The sequence below is a fragment of the Phaethon lepturus genome, unplaced genomic scaffold (genome assembly GCF_000687285.1).
Source record: "Phaethon lepturus isolate BGI_N335 unplaced genomic scaffold, ASM68728v1 scaffold57985, whole genome shotgun sequence".
NCBI classification, from domain to species: domain Eukaryota; kingdom Metazoa; phylum Chordata; class Aves; order Phaethontiformes; family Phaethontidae; genus Phaethon; species Phaethon lepturus.
In genome coordinates this window covers 6,135-25,444 of record NW_010539586.1, presented here as the reverse complement: position 1 = coordinate 25,444, position 19,310 = coordinate 6,135, and the positions used below count along the sequence as shown (strand labels likewise).

At 35.8% G+C, this 19,310-nt stretch overlaps 1 protein-coding gene across 1 annotated transcript; it reads right to left on the bottom strand.

The window, feature by feature from the left end:
• Positions 1-5,406: 5,406 nt before the first annotated feature.
• Positions 5,407-18,786, bottom strand: LOC104620827 (polyphosphoinositide phosphatase-like; the record flags this gene model as incomplete). Its single annotated transcript, XM_010287151.1, has 6 exons — positions 5,407-5,496; positions 10,386-10,468; positions 14,083-14,278; positions 17,041-17,124; positions 17,990-18,137; positions 18,728-18,786. Coding segments are annotated over 6 exons (660 nt in total), but the record flags the coding sequence as incomplete, so codon positions are not given.
• Between the last annotated feature and the right edge of the window lie 524 nt (positions 18,787-19,310).

The window sequence follows — 19,310 nt, the reverse complement described above, 5'->3', positions numbered from 1 at the left end:
GAACCGAGCCCTGGGGAACACCGCTTGTACTGAACTATTGCTTCATAGCTCAAAGTATTTCTTCAGGTTAAAAAAAAAGCCTTTGGATTTTGAGAAATTATGGCAAATTTTATCACAATTCACATACCGTTCTGAAGGTATGCATACTGCTGTTGCAGGCTTTTTTTTTTTTTTTTTACACCAATGGATGGTATGAGATTTGACATGTAGATTTTTATTCAGGATTCAGTGTAGACAGGTAGGAAATATGGAGGACCCAGAGATCAAGTGTGAACATTCAGGTATAAAAAAAATCTTTTTTTTTTTATTTGAAACAGACATCAATAAATGAAAATTATGATCTAAATCAGTATAAGGCAGATGAATGCTAACAGCTTTATTGTTAAAATAATATTGAGCATCTCAGTTGACAACTCTACTAAAAATGCTAGGCACATGAGTTTTTTCATCTGAAAAGCTCAGAGCTCCGTATTGACAGAACAAATGAACTGGAAAAAGATAATTCTTCTTACATACACAGGGATCTGAATCACAAGGAGTTCAAACCATTTTCCCAAGATCCCTGGAAAAAGCAACTGCCCGATCTATCATAAGGGTGCTATGCAAGAGAACTGAGCCAATCTAACAAATTGCCACCAGCCACATGAGAAAGTTCTGCTGCGTTTGACCCTGTGGCTCTGTCTCTTCTGTGCTGGCCCTAGTGATAACTGGGACCTTCACTGGTCTAAATAATCTCATTAATCTACCAGGAAACTACTTGCTTTTTTTGCTGAATTAGTTTGCTGGAGACTGATGAGCTGAACTGATTTATGGAGCACTGTAACAAGTAGCAAAGCTTGCACCAGTAACTGAAAAAGTATGTGATAAGGAAGGAGGGAAAAGAGCAGGACCTCCCCCTTTTGGTGGCAATGAACTCTTAGAACTGGCTCAGCTGTTCTGTAACTTGTCCCATCAAATCCAGTCATGCTGTGACTTAAACTGTAATACCAAACCATTTCACCTGTCGAACTTCAGTAGAGCATTTTATAAACCATCACATCATGGACTTAATTTTCAGTCCCCAGCCAGCTCTTTTCTGGAGAGTCCTACAACTCTGATCATACTACAGCTTTTCCTCAGACCCTTCCAAGCAGTATTCTTTGAGACATGTAACTAAAAATGAACAGCACATTCAAATCCAAAATGACAGAATTATTCCTTCTATGTGGTGTTGATTCCCGACACTTTTGTCTTTTCTAGCCAACATGAAGTACCAAGTACTTTCAGGGAAGGTGCCCACAATGACTTTAAAACCACTTCCCCAGAATATAAAATGAAGATACTCTCAGTAGCAGTAGTCAAGCCATTTTGCAAGCGATGAGCACATAGACAGTGCTAAACCCATTTAGAATCCCAGTGAAGGCCAATCTTTCATCGTCAGACAGAAGACAAAATCCAGGTAATTTATAAACAGCCAGACCAGTAAATTTCAAGAGAATTCTCACAGGCAATAAATGCTAGAGAATCACGGAACTGCTTTGTTTAAAATACTGAGAGTCAAAAAAAGGAAAGATTCAAATTAAGTGAGGAAGACTAATCCTTAAAGGTATTTTTAGAATACCAGAACAGTGGATATATGTGAGTCAAAAGAAGAAGAGAAATTAAAGTTGTTGTAACGTGTCTCTGTTGGATCAGTTAACCCAAAGTGGTTAATTATCCTCATCTCTGTTCTGAGTCAAGAGCTAATAGTAAGCTACATATTTTTATTTTATTTAGAGGTATAGAGAGGTTTAGATCATATATACTACTTAATATACAGCTGTTAAAGAATATGAGATCCTATACAGGACATCTTAAAGTAAAATGAATCCAAATAATCACCAAACAGGAAAGAATTTCATCCACCACAGAGGCAAGGAGTTTTTAATTAAGGAAGGAGGTAAGGTAGATGACTCCCAATTTAACCCAAGTATTTACATCTCAAAGGAGCTGAAGCAGTGCTTGTTTTAATTAAGAGGCATAGCTATCCTATTTCCAAGAAAAGGAATAAATAAAATGAGCTGTAGGTAAAAACACAGCATCTATTCAGGCCCTTCTGGGAGATTTCAAAGGGGAGACTTTGCTGAAGACTAGATGCTGCTCTGACAAAGGGTTATGTAGCAAGAAGGTGCTCTACTGAAGTGCAGAATACGTTGGGTTTTTAAACATGGGTTTATGCATGGGTTTAATGTAAAAAATAAGTATACTCAACATTCTACATATCCTTTATTCATTTACTACTCCTGCCTTTCAACATAAGGAATCCCCCCCAAACTCCTAGGATGTGAATACACAGCAAGATAACAAGTTCAATTACCAACATTTTCTGTGGCGCAGTTATAAAGCAGTGATGATGTCAAGTTTACAAATGTAAGGTGAATTTTATCTAATCCTCCAAGAAATAGACCTTATACTAACAAAGTCATATGGAAGTACTGAATGAACAAGAGAAAGCTGTAAACTGAGGGAACAGCCTTCAAAACTAACTAGGGGTGTAAAACACTTCCTTCAAATTAGAAAATGTCTTGCTCTATTTTTACTTTTATATTTTAAAGTGGTATTACAGATTAAAAATACTGCAGTAAAGCATTTAATTAACAAAAATGGAAAATATAGGGTGCTCCACTGTTCACTGAAATTTGCTTCATTACTGTCATCTTGGTGAGAAAATAATGTATATAGTGTGCATATACACAGAACCAAACTGTAAATAAGCCCATAAGCTACTTGTACATAGTTAGCTGGTAACTTGTAGATAGTTAGTTGCTATTCAACTTGAGTCACTTTTGATCAATACTTGGATGACAAGCAGAATCTAGGTAGTCTTGATTAAAAAAAATAAAATTACACATTTAACATCACAAGAACTTTCAAAAACATGTACTGTATCTCTCTGAAGACAGGGTATGTTTTTCAAATATTTAAGGAGAACATAGCCCTGGACCATGCTGCAGATATCACTTACTAAAGTGTTGTGCTTGAGCATCATCAGTGCTCCACAAAACTGAACAGGAAAGTAGATACCTATGGATGAATTAAATTTGGTGCACAAGCATTGTTTCTATATTGCATAGGCCACAATGGGCACAGGCACCGAAGACAGGTTGTACCCCAATGTATGCAACCAGCTACTGTTTGTTACAAGAGCATTAAACCATTTCCACGCTTTTCTCCAGAAGTGCTGCAGTGCATCAAAACACTCAATTCCCTGGTCAGGAGGGAATCAAATTTCTTGTACTCCTAGATGAACGCAAGAAGTACATTTGGAAAGTGATTGAGAGTATATTTTTCAACAGTATTATTTATACCACACTGCAATGAGTACTAGGGAATCAGGAACAGGTGCACTGTGTCAGCCAGCAGTAATTGTATTACGGTACTCAAAGCCTCTCTTCACATACATGATAATAGATTGTGCTAAAAGTAACCTGGCTCTGTTTAGCTCTATTTAGCTCTAACAAAAATTCTACCCTTTTTCCTTCATGGTATTTCTACGAACAAAAAGAGGAACTTCAGTGTCCTTCCACATTCTCCACTCCTCTTCGGTATTATTTCACTGCATCACTGTAGTCCCTGTTCAAGTATCCATTTTTCGCTTCTAATCTATACTTACAGTTTCTAAATTTAAGCCAGAAGCTTCTCTTCAGTATTTCTACAACGCATATTCGAGTTCATAAATATAACCAAAGTGACATTGTAAAAATAAGAAGTATTTCTTTTTGTATTGGCTTGATGTATTTGATAAAAATGGCCACAAGGTTTAAAATTATGAATTTTGGGGTGTTTTTAGATTGAAAAAGGATATAAAAAAATATTTTCCTGAAAAGTGTGGAAATGACAGCAACTAACCTAAGCTTAAATTATATCTCACTGATGATAAGAAATCAAAGTTTTAGACTGAGTACTTCATTTTCTGTGATTCTATGATTTTACTATGAAAAGCACTGGGGTAAGAGATCATGTACCCCAGACACAAAAGCAAATAAAAACCTGCCTTGGTGAAACTTTAAGCTGCCTACAGCACAGGAAGATGTGAACTGGGAAGTTAGGAGTCAACCATCTAAATTCCAAGACTTGCTTCAATAATGGCATATTTGGATAATATCATGACCCTTTTTTATACTAAGAAAAGATTCAAATGGTCTGGCCTATCACTAGAGGCCATTCTTGCACAGCAATAATTAATCCATAATCACAAACTGTTAAATTCCTTATTTCAGTATAAATTAAACACATGCACATACTGTCATTTTGATGTTAAGAGTCATTTTTTATAGTAATGGAAAGTTACTCTATTCGCAACAGAATACACAGAAATTACTCCAAATGGCAGGTATCCCTGGAGAGCAATCCTCCTACCATCCCACCACAATTGACTTTGTTGAATATGGCTCCCACACTAATCTTTTGGGAATAAAGTATTCAAGTGTTTCATTGACAAAAAGCACTGAGCTTGATCTTCCCTTACAAGCTACCATCAACTACTTATCTGTTTTGAACAAGATGTAAAAATGTATCTACTGTAACGAATGAACTGGTTTAAAAGATTGCCTCATCATCTCAAAGTATCACTGACAAATGCATAGAACCAGTATGTAACAAAGGGCAGACAACCAAAAGAAACCCAAGGAGATACTTCTGAGGAAAATGTAGCAGACTAATTGTTAAAATAACATCTATGCAAGATGGTCTTTTCTTCAGTTAAAACACTCTGCATAATGATTAAAGCTAGTATAGATCCTCTGACTTCAGTGACAGATGGTCATCAAGTGCACAAAACAAGGCAGGAATCAATTCCCACTTTACCCCACTATCTCTAGCACCTATTAATTCACCAGAAAAATAAAAATATCCCATTTGACCTCTCAAGACTCCTCAAATGTCCACGAAAGCACATACAGGGCATTCATAGCCTTCTCAGAACAAATAAATTCAGATAACTGCACACTAAAGACAGAGTTGCAACTTTGAATGTTTTTTTAATGACTAATACACAGAACAACTAATCCCTTTCAAAAGCAATCACAGCAAGAAGAAATTGCCTTTTAAACTTAGTAGCTTCATCACTTTGTGCTGTGATAACTCATGACTACTAAGAATTTTGAATACAAAAGTCTTGGCACTAAAAAAAAACCTAAAAACCACCACCACCAAAGACCCTAACAAAAAAAAAACATAAAAAAGTGCACTTTTTTAATGTACAGGGGAGAAGTAGGAACCTAATGCTTCATGTTATCTATTGAATCCCCTTATGCAGTAAAAGCAACAGAAGTATGACTCTCAAACAATTTAACATCAAATTTACCTTATAATTTTTTCAGGTCTAATGACAAAAGCAAAAAGAATTAGGCTAGAGGGAACAAAAAAAAAAAAAAAAGGAGTACTTACAAATTTATAACCCTATCCAAGTGGTGTTTTGAGCAAAATTGCTGGCTGATCTTGTCTTGTTTATGCTGACTCTGTCCCAGCTGAACAAACCTGGGAAAAGTGGTAGACAGGAGAATAAATCAATGAAAGTAAAAGAACTATCCCCCCAAATTCAGCAAATGAAAAAAAATTACACCAAAAAATGAGTCTTTAAGTCATGTTGTATAAGTCACTGATCATGAACTACCTCTCTAGTAAAGAAGAGAGATTTTAAAACTTTGCAGTGGGCGCATGTGACAACTCAGCAGCTTCTTTTAGCTTGAAAAAGATTTGCCTATTGATTGGTGTCATGGGATAGAAACAGGCCTCAGCTCCTACGAAACAGGCATCCTGCTGCAGTCAACTTCCTATGTCTTTTTCAAAGCTATCAGTCAGATGAATAGCCTATGGGAAAAGTCAACAGAAAAGGCAGAAAGTGTCTCAAGTTTCAGATTTAAGGCAGTCCTCAGCCAAATTCAATCTAGTTTATTCAGCTGAAAACCTGTCAGTCCAGCTCACTTATTTCCAAGCACGACCTTTTGGGAGAATTACCCCATCTTCAAACATTTGCTGGAAGACACTGAAGATGCAAAATATTGTTACTGCTTTTTTCTTGACAATGAATTGGAGCAAAATTTTTAAAAAGGTTAATTACTAATCTTATTCCCTCAGTCTAAGAGGAAAAGTCAGAGGGTTTCAAATATATGTTGTATATGTAGTTATCTTGCACTCAAACTCAATTTGTTCACTCTCCAATACATCTGTGCTACTGAAAACAGAAGTAAATGTTAGCTGTGATTTAATACTTTAATTTTCTGAGTTGGGAGGCAGTTCTTAATACTTAGCTTCCATTTAGCTTAGAAATAGTCTTACCGGTCTATTTCAGAAATATTTAGTACATTTGAACAGGGGACAACTAACAGCACAAAAGCAATTGCATGGAAGAGTGTACAAAAGACAAAGGAACAATACGTTCCTAAACAACTTATTGTGGCTTTTCTTTCTGCTCCGTTCAGATTCTACACTGTAGAAACAAAAGCCTCAGAAACACGTGACATCACTTTGGATGTTGAAGGAATAAATACTTACATTTCTAAATAAGAGAATTATAAGTGGAAATACAAATAATTAAGATCTTCTAGTGCAGGAGCTAGCTATTGAAACAAACTTAAAAAAAGGCAAACTAAAGGTGTTAAGTATTTTTATTAGTTGCTTCAAATTATCTGATATTCTGAAACAAACAAGGCCTAAATTAACACAAGCAAGTTACCAGACATCAATAAGACACCATGCACAGTTGATCTGCAGTACACACCCTCAAATTATTTGAGGTACCTCCTGTCCCTTCCAAACTCAACCAATCTATGCTTCTGTGATTTCTATTTTGATGAGAATTAACACAAGTTATCTCAGCCATCAGTGAAAATGAGCTGAACAGATTCAAATTACTTTTCATTTGCATATAGGCCTAATAGATCAGTTGACGTAAAGTAACTTAACCTGAGGTACTTTAAATCTGTAAGTCCCTGATGCTAGTAAAGAAAAAAAATACATAACATGTCCAACAATATCAAGTAGTCAGGATTGTACACCTCCATTTCCCTTACTACAATAATAGAAAAAGACTTAAAGTGAGAACTATAATCAGCCTGTGCAATAAATTGCTGCTGTTCTTAAAACTATGTACATTGTAATAAAGGATGTCAGTAAAATCTATACTTTTCACATAAATCAGCACATCAGACCATGAATAACACTATGTCTTGTTAGCTAAAAGAGGTAAGGAATTTGTTGTATTTTTAAAACCTGCATTGCTGGAGGAAAATGAAACAAATGGAAGATTTTTTGTTTTGTTTTGAGAAGGATATGAATTGGGACCAAAGCCCCTATGGAGTTTACAGTGCTACTGTAACGACAGACTGAATGGTAGTCCAGCCTAAGAAATTATAAAATTGGAAGTAGCTCAAATTCTGGTTATCACAGAGTTGCTCATCTGCACAAAGTGACTCATGGTAGACACCAGTTCACACAGGGACATTTCCAGAACAACAATAATTACCCAGTATACCAAAAGGTAATTGTCAAATTGGCATCCATTTTCTAGTATTTAAAATAAGGAATGAAAGTTAGAGGCATAGGTGAAGTAAAAAATTTCAGAAATAATGAGAAACATCCTCCTCAACCCTTTTCAAGTGTATTATCTTCAAATTACTCAGCATGTAGGAAATAGGTAGAAATGGGAATTTCAAAGAGCTAAAGAATGCAAGAGAAGTACCTACTCCTAAATAAAAACTAACAGAAAAAAATTTTTAAATAAAAAGAAAAAATAATTCTTTGAGAGTATTAATGAACTAGGTCAGAATTAATCATCACATATCACCAACTGAAAAAAATGACTGAAACAAATTTTCAAACAAATTGAAGGGGTTTCAAATATAACAAGGTAATCACTATTATTACACATTAAAAAATAAAAACAAATGCACACACAAGCCCATTTCAATGCATGTCTTACAAGTATTCACTGCAATACACACACAGTGTTTTTCTTACAGTAGTTTTCTTACACCCCTTTTATCAATCTCCATTAATTCTACATTCTAAGCAGGTGTTTGAAACATTGGTTTATTAAGCTAATGTAATTGATTTGCACCCCTGCTTTCTTGCATAAGTAATCGCTCTCTTGGAAGAGCATAAGTCTTTTAGAACCAAGAGGATCTTAAATTTGGATCGAAATTTCTCCAACTGATCTCCAGTCCTAAATTCCCATTATTCTGAGTAGTTTTCAAAGAAAAAGACTGTAGTTAAGAAAGAATCTCCTCCATCAGTGAACTAAGTAACTTCTCAGTTCAGTTTTAGTTCATCTATAACTGAAATTATTCTAGTTCAGTTTTGGTTTGAGTTAACAAGATTTCAAAAGGTTCAAATTAATTTCTGATTTAAGAAAAAAAAGAAGATTTGAACTGGTTTCTTTTTGGCTTCAGTGTTATTCTGTGATATTGAAGAGAGAACTTGAGAACAATAGCGTAAGTACACGGTTTGTAACCATGGCAACACATAGCCAGCACTCTATGTGGGGTTATGGCAATTCAGAAACAGCATTCCTGATACAATGGAGTCACTGCTTTTCCTTGGAGAAGCACACCATTAATTTGCTGATTGCACTTGGGGAGCTGGCAGTTCATGGCTCCTGTAGGAGCGGTGACAAGTGTCTTGTACAGGATAAAAATCCAAGTTATCCTTGATTCTGCCCCTCTACTCCACTCTGGTGAGACCTCACCTGGAGTCCGGCCGTCCAGCTCTGGAGCCCTCAGCACAGGAAAGACATGGACCGGTTGGAGAGGGTCCAGAGGAGGCCACCAAAGTGATCAGAGGGATGGAACACCTCCCCTGTGAGGACAGGCTGAGAGAGTTGGGATTGTTCAGCATGGAGAAGAGAAGGCTCCAGGGAGACCTTCTTGCAGCCTTCCAGTACTGCAAGGGGGCTTCTAAGAAAGATGGGGACAGATTTTTTAACAGGGCCTGTTGCAATAGGACAATGGGTAATGGTTTTTAAGTAAAAGAGGGTACATTTAGACTAGCTATGAGGAAGAAGTTTTTCACAATGAGGGTGGTAAAACACTGGCACAGGTTGCCCAGAGAGGTGGTAGATGCCCTGGAAACAGTGCAGGTCAGGTTGGACGGGGCTCTCAGCAACCTGTTCTAGTTGAAGATGTCCCTGCTCACTGCAGGGAGGCTGGACTAGGTGACCTTTAAAGGTTCCTTTCAGCCCAAAGATTCTATAATTCTCTGATTGAATAAAAGCAGTTTTCTAGTTGAAGCTGGGAGGTGATGCTTGCCCACCAAATCTTACCTCCAACTGCTCACAATAAGCCAGCAGCTCCAAGCTCCTGAGGAGAGGCTGCAGATGCTGTGCAGCATGCTGCCTCACAGTGTAGCAGTCTACCTCAAAGTGCAGGAACTTGCCAGACCCCCTAAGGAGCTGTATTTTGTCTTGCACCATGCTGTATCTTACTCATTTCCTGTATGTATGGTTTGAATTCACAAAACCATTGATTAAGAACAAGTGGCAGTATGATGCTGTTCAAAATGCAGCGTATAAGAGCATATTATTACACACACTACACTTCGTGCTCTGCATATATATATACACACCCCATATGTATCTGCATGTTATTTTACGAAATTCCAATAATGCCAAAGGCCAAACTGACTTCTCCCTCTCCTGAAACTTACAGTACAAGTATCTGTCACTTAGATATCCATGCTTCTACAGTGTGAGTTATTCCGACTGCTTTTCTCTACTTTTCTGCTCATAGACTATACCAGATTTAGTAACAGTCTCAAGATCTACCTATAAAATCCACAATTTTTTATTTCAAGCTCAAAAGGACAAGATATTTCAAGAAAAAGCCTGAATATTATTCAGAAAAATATTTTTTCTTGAACATCAAAAGTCACACAGACTTTTTAGATTTGAGTAAAAGGTAACAGTTAACACATATCTCTACAAATAAGACACTATGTTAAAAAAAGACTTAACTTCTGTTGTATTGTATGCATCTTTATAAAGAGGCTATTTCAACTTATGACTGATTTGAATCAGTGCAATTCAACATTTGAAAAATGCAAAAAATCACAGACTATATAGCTTAGAACCATGGAACCATTCCTAATATGAAATTTGCTTATTAATTTCTAGGACTATGTTACGTGATAGGTATTTCTGTTGAAGCATCTTTCATTCCATTGAAGTTCCAAATCTTGCAGAAACATCTGCATAACTTCCACTGAAATCAGAGCTGACACAGACACAGTTTAATTTTAAAAACAGAATAGTGTATATATCCAAATATCTCTAAAATATTTAATTTAAGTTTAATCAAAGGTGGCACTTTGACAAGCTGTATTTAACTAGCTCAAATGATCTTTTACTGATTACCACTGGAAATTTATCTCACCTAGTGTATATTGTGAGATCATCTTCTGAAGGAACATCTGAAAGATTGACTCCATACACATCTTTTGTTGATTGCACTACATTCTGGAACATAAGAAAAATTCAGACTGAGGATACAGTAACAATATCCAAATAAAAGTTTGCTTTCAAGCAAGGAATTCTTTGTAAACCTGAAAATAATTTCACAAATGCAGGCAAAACCAAACAAGTTTCTTATATACATAGTAATCTTAGCTTGTGCATCTTTCTTTTTTTTTAAAATAAAAATAATCAATTTAAAAATAGATATTTCTTCAACAAGTAAACAACATTTGTTCAACAAGTAAAGGAAAGGATTCTTGAAAGTTAACATCAGGTAAAACAACAAATTAAGAGAAGAAATTATATTCATAGGACATATAATGATGTAGGTATTAAATTCTGTTCTGTGTTGAAATTCAATATAGAATAAGTCATATTTGTTCAGAACATGCTCCCACTTCTGCTTTCACATTTCGTGCTGTCAACACTGAAATAATTACAAGTTTCAGATTGAACAAAACTATTTTTATTTTATGTTACACAATCATGCCAGTCAACTATAACAAGGACCAATGCACATGCAATACTTCACTATGCCTAATGATTCATTGTTAAACTGAGGGGGTTTACTGACAAGACACATGTGACTGCAAGTCAGTCAACTATAAAAATGGTTTTCTTTTAGTTCAAAAAGACCCAAAGTCAAAGAGCAGCTTTGGAAATATATGTCCTGACCAGAAGTATAAAAGCATTTTATTATTACCTTCTGTGAGATGTGAATAGAAAGGAACTAGCTGTTTGCGTCCCGATACAATTTTTCCCCACTCTACAGTTGCTGATGTAAAAAACACCGAAAATAAAATCCCTGACCAAACATCCAATCATTCTGCAATAACCGTATTTACTCAGGAATGCACCTGAAAAAATAAGCTCACAAATATAAATCCCTTTTACACACAAAAATACCGCACACTAGTGTTTTTCACCCAAACTTCTAGTATTTTTGAACAATACTATACACAATCCATTTTCACAAATGAGAAAATAGTAAAGTGCAGACTGACACTGGTTAGAGTGCTAGCAAGCTATCAGTTTACCTAAGAGAGACATAAAATAGAATAGTTGTAAGCTTAGGCTTTTAAGTGCATTCTTCATTGAAGTTTTTCTTCTAAGCTAAGCTTAACTTGAGGGGGGGAAAAAAATTATCTGAAACATTTCTGTGGTTTACCAGTTCTAGAAAATAGACACTTATTTAATCAACTAGACAGATTATCACATTTTCCAGCCACAGTTGTTTTGTTTCTTGTTACATTTGTCAGTTTAGCCATCCAGTTTTTAAACCCTCCATTACAGGTCTTCTTTTTAAACTTTTCAACTACATGTGTAGACACAAAAAATAATTGCTACTGCCAGAAAAATAATTCCAAAACTTTTCTTGAAAAGCCTATATTTGATGCTCTGTTTAGCCTGGTAATGTAAAAAACACACTTCACAAGCTAAATGAAGATCAGCTGGTGAACATGTTAAAATCTAATGTCTAATATAGTCTTTAAGATTACTAATTTTTATGTCTGGTCTCTGAACAGAAAGTTTCCATAACAACATGCCCTCAAAAATAATGTGTCTAAGAGAAGCTTTGTACTTTTGAAGAGAATAAACAAATTTGCAATGGCAGGCAGACATTACCAATATGCCAAGTTAATTGCTAACACAGCAGTTCAGCATAACTGAATACGTAATCCTTTTCATCCCTGCAATTTTAATAAGCAATGACACAAATTAACATCGCAAATTATGACTAAAATTTGATGCATGAAAAGGTGCAAATAAAACGGAAAATATTTCTTCATGTGCATTACTAGAAGAATCAGAATAGCTCACCCCATTGTAAGCCATTAAAATGCAATAATATCGTAAATCAGATTTTGTGTTTACATGCATCTTTCATTTAAGCATCTTAAAAACCTAAAAAAGATATCTTAGGTCTGAGTCTTGAAGTGTGTTCAATACACAGACGAAAAAACTGAAGTGAGGTAACAGGCAATGGTAAGAATCAAGGATAAAATTTCAGGTTGGACTTCCGTTATTAACACTGCAGAAGCAATCTGTCTTGCTTGAAAACAGGTACTCTATTATTCAGAGATAATGGAAATTTTCAGAGATAATGGAAATTTTCAGATAAACATAATAAACAGAAATAAATGCACTTGTATTGGCATAACAATTAATCCACATTGTCCAAAATTAATATCACAAGGTTTCATAGTTATTTTATTGAAAATGCTTCATTAAGGTTAGGAAGAAAACAATGTCGTACAGAAGGCTGAAAATCCATTATCTGATAACAAACAATCCTTGGTTAAAGACCGAATGGAATGAAAATTTGAATTGTAGAAGAAAAAAAGGCAGGTTTATTCTCTGTTGCCTATCAAGGCACTACATTTTATACTGACTAAGGTCATAAATACTGAAGTTTCTTCAAAAGTGATAACATGTACAAGCACAACACTATAACCATTTAAATCAGCTGTGACAAAAATAACCCAAACCAACCAACCCCAAAAAACCTCCCAGAACAACATAACTACTTTGCAAATTTCTATAATCTCCATTAGCATATCCTTTTGCCAAGACATTTTCAGTGGTACCCAAAATGGTTATCTACAATAAGGAATTTGAAGAAATGTTACATGAATTAATAAAATATATATTTCCATAGAACTTCATACAAATCAGTATTTTCATTAAATTAGTACCCAAGGCATTCCAACAGAATTGGTTATGCCAGCAAAAAAAGATTAATAGCTCACAACTGAGAATACACATTATTTTCATATGACTGTGCATACAAGATTTCACCATTATCCTGCCATTATCTTCAACCTTAGTAGTAGTAATAGCATAGAACCAATGTGACAAAATTATCATACACATTTTTTGAGTTAGTTTAGTTTCTTGATTTTTAAATGTTAGACCATAGAATTATGAGACAGCAATTTAAAAATCTTCACATAAATCAGGTTGAAATTTAGCAAGATTGAACATTACTTTATAGTTACATCCACCTGAGCAAATGGCATCATTCAAAAGGAATAGATTTGTAATTGAAAGAGGTGGTGATCAGGACCTCAGATCCATAACACATGTCTTAAAGGGGGTTTGCTCCACATTAGCTCCCACGGACTAAATGTTGATTAGGTAGGTAGATCAGGTGCACTCCTGGAGAAGCACCTCCCAGTTTAGTTTCACCCAAAAAGGAATCCCATTTACATACTCCAAGACCACCCTGTGATATAAGCCAGAGCACGGTAAGGGACAATGATCAGAACTGTACTACTGCTCTGAATTAACACATGAACATAGATCTATTTTATGCTTTATATTATGGACTACACCTGACCTAAGTACTTTTCAAATGCCATAGGTTTCCAAACATACTTTTCATTTTTTGAAAATGATATTTTCCCACTGTGTTTCACTATTACACGACAAGAATAACAGGGAAGTTTTATAACCAGTTGTGCTAATATCTACACAAAGAAAATACACTGGAAACATTTTCCACTTAATTTCTCAGTGCCTGATTTCTGACTGTTCTACAACATTTACCATTTTTTAAAGAAGTCTGAATTTCAAGTCCACGATTAGCCTTCTTGCCTGCCACAATAGTTTCTTACCTCTGTGATTTTTGTATTATCTCCTGTATCAGTCACCTTTACTGGAGTTGAACGTTGAGAAACAGCACCTTCATCTTCTTTGTCGGTCCCAGAATCATCTTCAGAACTACTTGACACTGCTTCCTCACTTGGGGGTGGAGGAGCACTAGCAGCTGTTTTGCGCTGCAGCACGGTTTCTTCTCTATTATTTTTGTTCCTATTACAAAAGGCAGTGTGTATTTATGAAACCAGCAAGATATTAACAACAAGTATTTAAAATTTCTAATTTTGGTTACAATCTTACTAGGGGAAATGAATTCTATCCCCTGGAGCAACTTGTTGCTCATCTTTTGAATCCCCCAATTGGTTTACTTTTCTTCAATCTCTTCTTATTCCACAGCATTTAAAGAGAGCTCAAAGGATTATGTCAGCTTTTCTCCACCAGTGCTCTGACCTTTACTTAAATCCCTCCCCCAGACTGAATTAATAAAAAGGAATAAAAATTCGCTGAGACATAACATCTTTGGTTTTAATCTGGGAAGAAGTTTCTCTTTCTGATTAACAACATTATCCACTCCACTAGCTTTCCTAATCTTAGGCCCAAAAATTGTAATCATAATTTTTTTCCCCCTTCCTTTTCCATACCTCTCCCCTTCATTTAACACTTTAATCAGCAACATTTAAGAGGCATGCATTTCTCACTCTAGAAATTCTAGTAAATACAAAACGGTGCCTTATTTGTAAGAATTCTTCAAGATACAGCATCTATATTTTAGTAGGCTAACATTGGGTTTAACTGTACAAGCTCTGAAAAGTATACATTACTTTACCCATCAGAAATTGTACCACCCTTATGTCCTCTACACCCTTTCCTACTGGCCATAGAAAGATATGTGGTTCCACTTTCCTCTCAGATACTGTCACAATCTTTCAGGGACTCTGGAGGAAGGGGGACTGGAAGGCAGGTAATGATTATGTTTATAGACGAATCAGTTCTCAAAACAGGGAAGCAACATCTCCTCCTGGCATTGTGCATGATGTACCCTAAAGGAAGGCCCTAAAAGAAGACAGCAGCATGAGCTAAAAGGCTTTGATAAGAGCATGCATTTTAGTGCAAATGCTAATTTGAGTTGCAGCTCTAGTGTTCTCATCAGCAAAGGCATGGAGGTCATCAGTATCACTTGAGCTCTAGTGGAGCACACCATGACGGTCACAGAGTTCTGCCTTTTGCAGTCCAACTCATACAGCAATTTATCCCTGTAGTGAATTTGCTAAACTTTATATGCTTTAGGAACACATATAAACAAGTAGGAGAGTCCTCCCAAAGGTGCTTGATCTGAGAGCATACCCTGCCACCAAGGACATTAATATATCAGAAGAATTCTTACAGCTGGAACAAATGCCTTGGGTGTGGAAAACACCACAGGTAAGTTTAATTTCTGACTCAGCAGAAAGATGGAGGTTTACGGAAAGTTATGAAGACATACTACGTTCTTATTATGGCTAGCTTCCCTACTTTTCTAAATGAGGCAAAGGTCATAAGAAAAGCAGTCCTTTCGGAAAGCCGAAGAATGGAGTAAGCAGCCAAACACTGGTAAGAGTGATATCCTCACCCCCACACATACTCGGAAGGCAGCCAAGATCCAATTGTCCTAGGGGACCAGAACACTTACAGATGAAAACAGATCATCAAATCCTCCAGAAATGTCATAGTGGATCAAAAGATGATGACAAATGTGCAAGGCAAAGATACCACCTCTATGAAGGGCTAAATATGAGTAAGGTGGAAGATTGAAGTCACCTTTTACCCCACTACACAGCCAATGCATGGGAAGCCTTATGAGCAATACCCAGGGAGTCCTGGAACGTGGCTTTGACCCAGCTGATTCTCTATCTCATAACAATCCCTAAAAATCAGAGTGGGGATCTTGAAGCAAAGTGCCTGAGAAAAATATATAATGGTCAAGTATTTAATGGAATATCTGGACAGAAATTAGTTAGTCTAAAATCTGACATTATACCAAAGCGGAAGGATAAAGCTTATCCTCAAAAGCACCCATAAACTGACAGTTCTTAGCAGAGGTAAACTGTGTAATGTTGAACAGTGTTTCTGCTTATTCCCAGGGAACATCAGTAGCATGAAATCAGGTTCTACTAGTGATAAGCATAGTCTGCTCTCAACATTTATTGACAGTGAGTCCCTCAGGGTCAAGGCACAACAGATGTTATTTATGAGACAATCAAATTTTGTAGCTTTTAACAGAATGGCAAGTTTTCAGAAGAAGTTATAATGTTGTGACAGCACAGGTTTAGTCATTACTGACAAAAGGTTTCCTTAATATGAGATATCATGGAGAGAATGAATTGGTTCAGGAAGAGTCCCCATAGCTCTTGTGTGATACAGCAGATCAAACACAGGAAGAGAATAAAGTAACAAATCAAAGTCCAGGATGCAAAAACAGCTAAATGAAACATTAATTTGTCCCAATAACTGTTGCTGAATTGTATTATATAATTTTATCTATAAATATTTTAATAACACTTTTAATAAAAAACTATGCTGAAATTGGCATTTTATTAATGTTTCAGGGTATGTGTTATTTTTTTTTTTTAAAACCCAATAACATAAGCATTCCTGTCATCTCCAACAGAGAATACAGTTACCGCTAGTATGAGGAGATGACCAAATTTCAACAACCTTTGTATCTTTATTCTAGATAAAATTTTCTCATGGGTTTTACTTAGAGTACAAGAAAACAGAAAAGCTTAAACAAGTCTGAATAAAGAATTCCCAATGTCAAAGAAAAATCTCAAATTAGATATGATTTTCAAAGTGTATGATTTTACAGTGTAATTGCAATAATTTTTGTTTCCCATGTAACAGAGAATATGCTACTCAGACACACACACAGAAGTTATATATTTGCATCACAATTTCACTACTATTAAACCAGACAAAATTTCCTATTTCAGACTTACCCCAACACTGATTTTCCAGTTTCATCAGGTTTACGAACAGTAAATGGACTTGGATCAATCCCCACATTCTTAGGCATAAAATCTCTGGCAAAATAGAAAGGAAAAACTGTTCATGAGCAACATTCAACATAACACTTTTAAATTTTCTGGAAGAACCACCTCTAACATCTACCTTTGAATTAAAAAAAAAATCCTTACAAAAAGAAGTATCAAGCTCTAACTTCATCATTACAAGTTAAAGTCATGTAAACATAAAACTTTAGGTATTTTAAAAGCTTTCAGTTGCATTATTTAGTCCCATAAAACAGCTGCAAACATCACCACTTGCCAAGGAGGCTAGAGCAATGTGCTCCATTCCTGTGCTGAAGAAGCCCAGTAACTCAGCTACATTGTTTTCAAAATGCTGCCAATATTCAAACTGCATGAAAAAACTACATTAAACATAATCTGCATGGAAGTCTTTAGCTAAAGCATAGTTAAGATTATGCTTAGAATATCCAGCTGATTGTTGCCAACAAAAGAAAACAAAACAAACAAAAAAGATACCTATCTGGCTAGCTATGAGAACCTGGTGAACCAAAGAAAACAACTGTAAAATGACAGCAGAACAATTAGAAAACAATTGCTTTGAAGGTAGCCTCTATGATCTGAGTCCACAAAGAAAAGCTCATTTCTCAGCCTTCAATCATCCAAACATTTGACACCCCATAATGGAAAATAATTGTAAATTTAAGTGCTATCTTAACAGAATTTTTTTTAGAGTAGCATTTCAATTTCAGTATTGTAATTTAGTTTCTAGAGGTTTGCTATATTTGAAGCTAAAAAAACCCAACCAAACCACAAAACCTATCGTGTTATACAGATTTAACCAAATAAACCAAATGTACATTTAAATCACACCAAGTCAAATTCCAGTTAAGGATTTATAGTCCCAAATACCCCAAAATACCGTGTAGAATTGGTCATTGCCAAGCAGAAGGTCTCATCAAAACTGCTCAACTCATATGGCCGAAAAAACTCATTATGGATATCAATTTCCTCTTCATACTTGCGGAATTTCTTCACTGTCAACTTGCGTCTGTTTTCAGCACATGTCACTGGGGAAAAGAAAAAAAAAAAATCTTTTTACTAACAACTAGTGACTCTGCAAAAATCTAAACAGTAGCCTCCTTACCTAGCCACCCTACCAGGCATTTCTCTACAGCCATATCCCCTCTAAGACATGAAAATATGATATGAAGGAGATGCACAGCACATCTGTAATAAATATGCATTACCAACCACCATAATTTGATTTGCCTTCATGACGACAATTCCTAATAAAATATGCTCTACAGTATTCCAGAGAAATAATACACACTAGCTATAGCCTGTCATCTGCAACAGGAATATAACCACCAGCATAGACTATAAATGTGTGTCAATAGGCAAGGGAAAAAAAAGTGTGCCCCAGCACATAAACACATGGAGGTCAAGTTTTAGCCAATTAGGTATCTTATGCATCATGCAGTTGAAAAAAATCATAGTTCATGGGGGGGGTGGAGGTGGGAAAGGTGTAAAGTATTTCACAATCATTATCGAAACTTTTTTTCCCCTCCAGATTTGGGATCTGAAACAGTTAAAAAGCGTTTGTGACTAAAACTTTTTCAAGATACTCTGTAAGGCACGGAGCAAATATAGTTCCTACCTTCATCAAAAGGAAGAGGTAAATGCTTTAGCACACCTGTGGTCCACCAGTAAGTATAACTGTACAGGAAAAACAGACACACAATTGATACAGAAGATTTGATCTTGTATCCAGTCTAAATGTTTGCACATAACAGTTACCCAACCATATAGTGTCACTTCAGTAAACATTTCTTTATAATTCCAAGTATGGAAGAAAGTAAAGAATTATCCTTGGATGGAGGACCTCAACAGGCCCCTACCCTGCTACTTTGCTCTCAGGCCATGAAATTTAAACACATGAAGCTCAATACAGGTATAGAGGGAGGAGTTGTTTTGTTCCATTAAACAAAATATATTTCAGGTGCCTACCTCTACAGTACTGAAAGTTAAGGTCTTAGTACATATAGAAGGTATTTATGTATTTCTCTTGTTCTGATCTTTAAAAAAAAAAAAATATATCAACCCCTACCCACCATGTATTATTCAGATCCTAAAATTTAGGAAAAGGGTATGAAGAAATGAAGGTCAGTGATAATAAAAACTGGAAGATTGTCGAAGTAGCTGACTGCTACACACAGAAATACATTTTGATGTGGCAGCTG